Source organism: Acyrthosiphon pisum, unplaced genomic scaffold, assembly GCF_005508785.2.
Source record: "Acyrthosiphon pisum isolate AL4f unplaced genomic scaffold, pea_aphid_22Mar2018_4r6ur Scaffold_20526;HRSCAF=21300, whole genome shotgun sequence".
Taxonomy (NCBI): Eukaryota; Metazoa; Arthropoda; class Insecta; order Hemiptera; family Aphididae; genus Acyrthosiphon; species Acyrthosiphon pisum.
Window position 1 is genome coordinate 5,857 of NW_021769895.1, and position 10,313 is coordinate 16,169.

The window sequence follows — 10,313 nt, forward strand, 5'->3', positions numbered from 1 at the left end:
GGTTAAGATTTAATTTAAAACAAAAAAATTAATATTTCAATACATAGAAATAGTTATAACTTATACAATTTATTAAGACCCTATTATATTCTATCTGTATCAGTATAAAATGTAATTCTGGTTGTATAAAAATATATGATAAATAACAAACTAAACGGTTCAATCATTTTTATATTTAAAATGTAAAAATATTTAATTATATAGGTAGTTAATTTATCTTTCTATTCTTTTGGTTTCCTGGATTGACACTTCAAATCAACTTCTTGATCTTCAATTAGATTTTGTCCTTTTTTGTGGTCCTTTAACGTTGTCCTTTTTTCTTTTTTTAGGAATTTCTTCCTTCGAATTGTCATCACATTCAAATAACTTTAATTCTTGTTCATCAGGATTTCCATCTGCGTCATTTTCACTTTTTTGTTTATTGTCTTTTGGCAACAGAGCATCTTTAATTATATTTCCCTCTAAATCAAGTTTTTCAGGATTTTCATCAGCAACAGTTTCATCATTATCAGTGTCATACTCTTTCTTTACAACATTTATAATTAAGGTATCATAATCATCATCTAATTTTATCAAAGGAATTTCATTCTCATTGTGGTTCTCAGTATTAGAAACATTGTCAATCTCCTTAAGTTTATTAATGGCTCCATTGTCCTTTTCCACTACATTCTTGTTTACTTTGTTATTTTTTTCATCATCTATCTCCATAAGTTGTTTATTCTTATAATTATCCATCTCTTTTTTGTCGTTATCTTTTGTATTATTTTTAAAGACTTCATTCAAATCTTTTTCTTCATTATAACCCTCTTTTTCTTTTTTTTCTTCATTATCGAGTTTTATCAAAGGAATTTCATTCTCCTCGTGGTTCTCAGTATTAGAAACATTGCCAATCTCTTTAAGTTTATTAATGGCTCCATTGTCTCTTTCCACTGCATTCTTGTTTACTTTGTTATTTTTTTCATCATCTATCTTCATAAGTTGTTTATTCTTATAATTATCCATCTCTTTTTCGTCGTTATCTTTTGTATTATTTTTAAAGTCTTCATTCAAATCTTTTTCTTTTTTTTCTTCATTATCGAGTTTTATCAAAGGAATTTCATTCTCCTGATGGTTCTCAATATTAGAATTTTTATCTGCGTCATTTTCATCAATTTGTTCATTGTCTTTCGGCAACAGAGCATCTTTAATCATATTTCCTCCTAATTCTAGTTTTTCATGATTGTCATCAATAACAGTTTCATCATTGTCACTGACATACTCTTTCTTTATAACTTTTATAATTAAGGTATCATCATCTTCATCATCGAGTTTTATCAAAGGAATTTCATTCTCCACATGGTTCTCAATATTAGAAACATTGTCGATCTCCTTAAGTTTATTAATGGCTCCATTGTCCTCCTCCATTACATTCTTGTTTACTTTGTCGTTTTTTTCATTATCTGTCTCCATAAGTTGTTTATTCTTATAATCATCTATCTCTTTTTCATCGTTATCCACTTTATATTTTTCGAAGTCTCCATTCAAATTGTTTTCTTCATTATAGCCATCCTTTTCTTTCTTTTCTTCAGAATCAATATTGATTGTCTTTATTACAGCTTCCGACATGGTTGAATTCAAAATCTAAAAAATAATATTAAGAAAATATAAAATATATATATATATTTTTTTTTTAACAGAAAAATTGCTAGACTGGTTTTCTATGTCTAATACTGTTTTTGAAAAAAAAAATGTTTATTACATAGATTTAATTTAAAACAAAAAAATTAATATTTCAAGACATAGAAATGGTTATAACTTATACAATTTATCAAACATTTTATGTAGTATTAGTAATTAATATTATAATCAAATATATTAAGACCATATTATATTCTATCTGTATTAGTATAAAATGTAATTCTGGTTATATAAAAATATATGATAAATAACAATTTATTACTCATTCTACTCACCAACCCCTTTAAGTTGTTTTGTCTAAAATTCTTATAAATATTTCAATGCACATAAGACATAACCAGGGATCAGAACTTTAAGCACGAAAAAACAATAAAATATGTTACATGGTCATTTTTTCAAATGTACAGTAGCTTTAATAAGAAATAATTTTTTTTTATATGATGTATTTGTAGGAATTCACTTAAAAAATTTCATAATTAGAACATTCAAAAAAATTATTTTAATATTATTTAAACCCAAAATGTCATGTTTTAGTTAAACTTTAAATGTTAAAATTAAATTTATACGTAATGAAAATAAATACTAAATTGTTAGTAGGTATTTAAAATATAGAAGACCTATGTGTGAAAGATATTTAATTACAATTGTCTTTACCCACTAACAAAAGAGGCCCTTATACATTTAATATAATGTTAACGTGGTCGTTTTTATCACCTTACTCAAAGCCCTCACAAAAAATACAAAAATTGTGTTTTGAAAACCAATATTTTAAAGCCCCAGTCCAGATCAAAGAAACATTTGTTGTCGACGATGTTTCTGATTTTCTTCATAAGTGGTAACAAAAAATTTTGTGGACAACAATGCTGAAAACAGATGTTTCTTGATCTGGATGGAGCTTAATGTGTATTGTTGTATGATAAATGGACAAGAATTTCTCCCAGGAGAATTTGTTGACGATAGTATGGTATGGTAAAGGGACTTGGGGCTCTGCCAGTTGGAGCTGAAGATTTACATTTATGTTTTGATCATACAGAGTAGGTACGCACATTAATGATAAATCACACCCATCCGACATTTATACATAATATGGTTCTAACAAAATTATCCAACCATTTGGAAACTTATAACAATATATATATATAACTATAATAAAAGTATGAAATAAATGTAGGCCACTCAAAATTAGCGTGCGATAAACCGGGCTAGCAATCGATACTAAGGAGAACACAATGATAAAAAAAACGCATTGAGCACTCGTTTTGGAGAAGAGAAAATGAGTACCTAGAACTTGAAATATTTTTAAAAGCTTTACCTAAATAGAAATACTAAAATAAATTAATAAAATATTAAGAGCACGTCGCACCCGTGTTGTATTGCACATTTTCGTTTGATAGTTTCAATAGTGTGCCGTTTGTTTTGATATTGAGAATGAATTGATCAATCATCACTCTTGGGTAACAACATTATTTGTGTTCTCTCGTCGTTTGTTTACAATATTTTAATTTATAAGTGAATTATGAGCATTTTGAAATATTAATGTTTCACATACTTACTACCTAATATTATTAGGTAAATTCACTCAAATATCAAAAATTACAGCACACTATTTTAACAACTACCTATAGCGAACGAAAATTTGCTACGTCGTAGGTACGTGTGCAAGACGGACACAACAACACGTGCGGTTGCGGCGGCGGCGGCGTCCTCCTCTTGTTGCATGAAAAATCACTAAACAAATTTTATTTTATTGAAGGAGACGACGGTCCCTCGATTTGATGGCCCATTAAATTTCGTTCAGCCGTAATTAAATTAATTGATTTTTCATCCTACCTCCGGCACAAGTACCTGCCTACTGTAATTTAACAAAAAAACGTGGTATTACCTTTGCGGTTGTCTGGTACAGCGTGTATACGTGTCGTCTTCCAAACTCGCCGGCCACGGGCAATCGTTTGTAAAAACGAAAGAAACGTTTTTAATTTAGGTAATTAACAAAAATAAAAAATATGGTTGAGAAAATGTGTTTCATAAAAAAGTGACCACAGACAACAATGGCAGCCAGTGCGTTTGCAAAATGAAAAGTACAACTACTGTGCGTCGTTGACGCGTTGCCGCCATCGGTCCTGACCCCTCACCCTCCGACCACCTACCCCAACGATCCCTGGTGGCAGACGCCGGCGGCCGAGCGTGGAATTCGCAGGAGTTCGCGTCTAATGGCCAATAGGCAATAATCAATATCGTACGTATTGCGTTCCTGTTCGCCGCACGCCGTTCGTTTTTCACTCCATGACCGGTCGCAAGCGACGCGCACAACAATATTATTCTGTGGTTACGAGGGACGTCTATGCAGGTAACCATTGACCGAGTATACTGTGTTTACAATATCGATGGTCCCTGCTTGACATCGCGATTCTTTAGTGTTTCCGGCCTGCGTTAAATGACCGGTTCAAAATTAAAACATTCATAATCCATTTTCTTTATTTTAGTTTCTTATAATGATAGCTTAGCTTAGAACTTAAATAATTTATTAATCCAATTAAATTATTATTTAGGTAGTCTTAGCATCAGGAGATTATTTGAATGTTCATTATCATGCTTGTATTGGTGGTACCAACCTTGGTGAAGATTTGAGGAAACTGGATTTTGGTCAGCACAATGTTTCTGGAACTCCTGGACGTGTTAATGGTATGTATAATATAGCACTGTTTTTTTTAAAAAAAACATGTTAATTAACTATAATTTACTGTTTTTACAGATATGATAAGACGTAAAACATTGCATACAAGTAACATAAAAATACTTGTGTTAGATGAAGCAGATGAAATGATGAACAAAGGATTAAGAGACAAATATATCATATATATAGTTTTTTGCCGCCAAATACTCAGGTATGATTAAACTTAACATAATTTTTGATTCAGTTCAAAATGTTTTATGGTTTTTTTTCTTTCCTTAGGTGATTTTAGTATCGGCTACAATGCCACATGAAATATTAGAAATTACTAATAAAGTCATGACCAATCCTATTAGGACATTAATCAAACAATTTGTATGTACGTATATTTTTAAGAGACAAAAAGTCAAACATAACATATAACTATTAATTATATTATTAGTAATGAACTGACACTTGAATGCATAAAACACAGTTCTTTGTAGCAGTTGAATGCGAGGAATGGAAATTTGACACATTATGTGATCTTTATGATACTCTAACAATAAGTCAAGCAGTAATTTTTTGTTGTAGGTAAAGGAAGGTTAGTGATTTGATGTAAAACAAGTGAAAATTAATACTAACCTATACCTTATTATTGTCTATTTAGGTGGATTGGCTCTATAAGAATATGAGGGCATCTAATTTCACCGTCAGTTCAATGCATGGAGATATGCCACAAAAAAAGAGGGATGCAATAATGAAAGAATTCCATTCTGGACAAACGTAAGTGTTTCCTAGCTATAAGCAGTTATTAGGCTATTTCATCTTTAAGGACTATATTATCAGAGATATTTAAACTTTTTATCTAACTACTATTTTGGGTATTAAGAGGACACCACTCGGGTTTCTGTTGTCTCTGTCTTACAAACGTACAATATGGCAAATATTACGTTCACTATAATACATTTTACTCGGTCATTTCTAAAATTAGAGTGAATTTGCCTCGTTTAACATTTATAGATAAGCTATGGTTATCTATGGCAGCTTGGAGGGTTTTATTAATTTTTTTTAAGAAACAAATTATGACCATTTTTAAACTGTACATTTTAAAATGATCATAACTTACCTTAAATTAATAATACCAATAAAATCTTTCGAGATACCCTAGATAATATTCTTACCTTTAAATTGTATAAGAGGTAAATTCACTCTCATTTCAGAAATTACAGAGTAAAATGTTTTATTGTGAACGTAAAATTTGCCATATCGTTCGTTCGTAAGACAAAGACAACCAATGCCAGTGTGGCGTCCTCTTAACAATATTTATATGACTCTCAAGTTATGTATGATATCAAGAATAATGGTTATATTATGTATCTATGTAAATGTATTATAATATATTTTGAATGATTTGTAGTTTATTAAATTAAATACTTCGCCTGGTACAAATAATATTTCTTAATTTTGTGTTATTTTATGCTAATAAATAGAAAAAAAATTAAAAAAATTATTGCCTCGCTAAAATTTGAAATAATTTTTAAGTTTTTTATGTTTCAAATGTAATCACATTGTTTTTCACTTTATCCACACAACCATATTATATTTAGTTTATATCTCTCTTTGTATTATGAACTATCATAGTAATCAACCTCGATTACCAAATGCTCAAAATTGTATGGAATAATAGTATATGAAAACATACATATTACATACTTATGAAGAGTTCAAGATTTCTCTAAATACTTATTTATTGCATTATATACAATTTATTTTTTGTTAGTTGTATATAGAAAGTATATCTACAGTGGTACATAAACTATTTAGTTTTATATATTTGTATTTGTATGAATTTATTTTATTGAGGTATTTTTATAAATTTACAATATATTACAATTCTCAACAGTCAACAGTGATGTAACTAGGATTTTAGTGGCCCGAGGCATAAAATGTCCAGAGGTTCCCTAATTTTTTTTTAATTAACAAAAAATAAATGAATTATTTCAAAATATTTAAGTATCAAAACATGTCAAGGAACTTAAACACAATATTTAAAAAGCATAACAATAATAATTATTAAGTGATTTGACAGTGAGAGTTCCCTTAGGATACAATTGCATAAGAATGTGGCTACAAAAATTAAATATTTGAAAAAGATAACTTAGATTTAAGATTCTGAGTGGAGCGATAAATGTATTGATTTTACTATGATCTGTGTTGTTTTATTTAATATTTTTATGTTTGTCATCATTTTTACACAAAACTAGTTATCATTTTGTTTCTTAGTGAAACTCTAAAAACAGTAACCAAATGTAGATGAATTTTTCACCGAATATTTATATAAAAAATGTCTATGAACTATAACATTTTTGAAATATTATTTAAACCCTTTTTGAGCAGTTTATAGACATTAACATAGACATTTTGAGTTTTATTAAGTATTGACAACACATTTTTCAGGGGCTCAAAAAACTTAGCAATGTAACACAACATTCCTCATAAGTTGATGTTAGTAGAAATTAAAAAAATAAATTTATTGTAAATCCATAATATATTTCTTTATGCGCGTCTGAAGATGTTTGACAAAATTTGTCAAAATCACAAAAATTTGCCATTTATTTTGAGCTATTAATTCATAAGAAATTTTCTATTTACATCTAAGCTTTGAAATTTGCATATAAGAATCCCCTTAAGTTTTTCTAAATTTAACAAAAAATTTTACCAGAAAGTCAAATTAATTATTTACGAGTGTTTGAAGTTAGATATTGGATATTCACCTGTAAATTAACAAATTTTCATACAACGATTTTCTTATATTGTTGCTATTCAAAAACTATTAACCGTAGGTACTTGAAGTTTTCATTAAGAGCGTCCTTTTGTGTCCAACCCGCATGTGTTGTATCCGTCTTAGACACAAACGACAACGCAAAGTTTCGGTCAATAGTGTAATGTTAGTTTTGAGTGAATTTACCTATTATCAAAATTTTATGTAACAACATAATCTGTGTTCTCTCTTTGGTTTTTGACAATATTTTAATTTTTAATTGAGTTAAGAGTATGTCAAATATTAATATTTTTGTATGCTCATAATTCACTTAAAAACTAAAATATAGTAAAAAATCAACAAGAGAACACAGATAATTGTTTGTATATTATAAAATACTCATAACTCGCTTTATAATTAAAATGTAACAAAAAGCCTTTGAGATGCCTTAGATGATAATCTTATTTTTGAATTTTATAAGAGGCAAATTCTCTCTAATTTTTAAATTAATAGAGTTAAACGTGATCTGCTGAGCTTAAAATTTGTTATGTTACACACTTGTAAGATGGAGACAATAAATGTCAGTGTAACGTCCTTTTAATTACAGTGATTATTTACAATTTACAAGTACTTAATTGTATGTTTCAAAATGAATATCAAATAATATATATTATCCTGTGGTAGTATATTTATAGCATTATCTTATTAGCTTGTGGTAACTATACCATACTTCTCTGGATCATAGCTATTTTTTCCAATATTCAAGGCCACGATTGCACAATTTGGCCAAGATATTGAGTCTACCTTTAAGCTTGATACTACAATAGGCACATGAAATGTTTCTACTGTTGTTGTCAAATAAGAAAACAGATCATTGATAGATAAAAACAGCAAAATAAATTTGTCACAAAATCTATACCCTACAATAAGTAGCAATAAGCTCAACATTTATTTTTCTATTAACTTTTAGATATACTTATTTATTCATATTGTATAAGCTATATACATTTTTTATTTATTTCTTTTTTTAGGATTGGTAAGCTCAAAGATATTAAAATTTTACGTGAAATTGAACAATATTATTCAACACAGATTGATGAAATGCCTATTAATATTGAGCAACAATTGTTTGTTTTTTGTGTAATTGATTAACAGTATGTGTGCTTTAGATACATACTTATAAGAAGACGTTACTTTGACATTTGTCGTCTACGTCTAACAAGTGCGCTTCATAGGAAATGTTATGCTCAGCACGTTTAGCTCTGTTAGTTTAACAATTAGAGTTAATTGACCTATTATGAAAAGTGATGGTAAGAACATATTATATGTGTTTTCATATATTGTTTTTTTTACAAAAGTTAAATTGTTTTGTAACTTATGCTTATATAATATAGCGTAAATTAAAAATGCTCATAACTTGTTTAAAAACAGAATAATCGTAAAAAACAAACATACAAACGCAGATAAGGTTCTTACCATCAAGTTTTATAATTAGTCGATTCACTCTAATGTTAGGTTAGGGTAGTAGATTAGTAGGCTTCTAATATATAGTTTCAAAGGTAGATGAAAAATATTAAAAATCCGTAGTTACACATTTTTTTTATAAGCATTTAAAGTTCGAATTTTGACAAAATTCAACAAAATCTCGAAAATGATCAATCATTGTAATTAAAAAATTATAAAATGGTCAGTTTTTATAACTAAGGACTGAAAATTAAAAACCAGGATTCTAATAAATAGTACATACTGTAAACAAAAAATCTAAAAAATATATAAACACAGTTATTTTTTACAGACATTTTAAGTTCAAATTTGGACGAAATTACATTATATTAAAATCAATATTAACGAGTAAAAGTATATATTATAATATTTTTACAGCATCACTGATAATTTTAGGTTAATAATTAAACAATATGAATAATATTAATTCAATTTATCAGCTACTGTATAATAATTAACATAATCAATATAATTTAAAATATCCTAGACTGACATACCGTCTTCGCTCAGAATCGTTTTTCGTATACAATGATATTATATCATTGAATTCAAATTTAATACCATACATTATACAGTGACCTACTTGTAACCTACTGTACAGCGGAGGGATATCCACTTGACCCCCTTTTAGCTTTGTAATGTTAAACAATTTTTCAAATTGTTACCTAATAATATACTAAATTCCATACTAAATTGTGTAACCAATAGTAAACCCTATCATAGAATACAATAGAAACGACACTCCCCCCACCACTTCACTTTTTTTCATTTTGTCAGCGGACTGATTGATGTTGTATGCATAGCGGGAGAACATGAAGTTATAAACAGTCAGTAGCTCTATTATCACTGCAAACTGCGGATATCACCTATCAGTTGCCTATTATCATAGAATACTAGTATTAGTATCAAAATTATTTTGAATGGCGGGAAATTATAAAGATAGGTTTGATAATATTATATGGTTGATGTTGTGAACACAGCGGGAGAACATGAAGTTACGCACTTTATCAAATTGATTCAGGCAGAACAAAGGATTTCGGGAGAGTGTCGTTTCTATAGTATTCTATGACCCTATAATAAACCAAAATATATTTATACTTATTATTATTATTATGATAAGAATTTTTTCATTTGGTAACTACAGTTATCAATAATTTATTATTGTTTTCTGCAGCAGTAGGAAGATGAGCATCAAAATGTCCATTGGACAATTCTTGTCCAAATCGTAAAAGCTTTACTGGACAATCATTAGATTCGGATGCTGTGTATAAGATATAATTTCGATAAACTTTAAAATTAAATGGAAATATACATCCCGCTGCCATCAACTCACAAAGCCCACCATAAGTTTAATTTTTTATCATATCAGCATATTATTCATTAGCCGTTGATTAATTATCACCATTTCTATTTTGGGACATAATTGAAAACTTGGTCCCGTCATTGGCATCATTCACAACATGTCCGACAATTTATTAGTCATCGCATCTCCATCGTATTTTCTTGTGTTCCGTGTATTAAAAAAGAAAAAGCTCGGAATAAACAGGCACCGTCAAACAACAGTATGTTGTTAAAGTTTCCCATTTTTACTTTATTTAGCCATTTTTTAGGTAATTAAATCAAACAACGTTAAATTAATGCTTCTAAAAACAAAACCTAAACACAGAAAAATCAAAAAAACTAATCCGGCAGTAAGCTGTCTTATTATGTTACACTTGT

At 28.6% G+C, this 10,313-nt stretch overlaps 1 protein-coding gene and 1 pseudogene across 1 annotated transcript; one reads left to right on the forward strand and one right to left on the reverse strand.

The window, feature by feature from the left end:
- Positions 1-270: 270 nt before the first annotated feature.
- On the reverse strand, positions 271-1,605 carry LOC100570743 (MATH and LRR domain-containing protein PFE0570w-like). The gene is made up of 2 exons (XM_029491993.1): positions 1,138-1,605; positions 271-936 (listed from the first exon to the last, which is right to left on the reverse strand). The coding sequence occupies exons 1-2, from the start codon at positions 1,603-1,605 to the stop codon at positions 271-273; spliced, it is 1,134 nt and encodes a 377-aa protein (XP_029347853.1).
- A 2,615-nt stretch (positions 1,606-4,220) lies between these two features.
- LOC100164572 lies at positions 4,221-5,390 on the forward strand (annotated as a pseudogene).
- The last annotated feature ends 4,923 nt before the right edge of the window (positions 5,391-10,313 follow it).

Excerpts from the sequence above, each read along its gene's own strand:
- LOC100570743 (XM_029491993.1), bottom strand. The coding sequence starts at position 1,605 with ATGTCGGAAGCTGTAATAAAGACAATCAATATTGATTCTGAAGAAAAG. Across the intron at positions 937-1,137 it reads AACAAATTGATGAAAATGAC|AATGCAGTGGAAAGAGACAA; the intron begins GCAGATAAAAAT and ends AAAGTAAACAAG.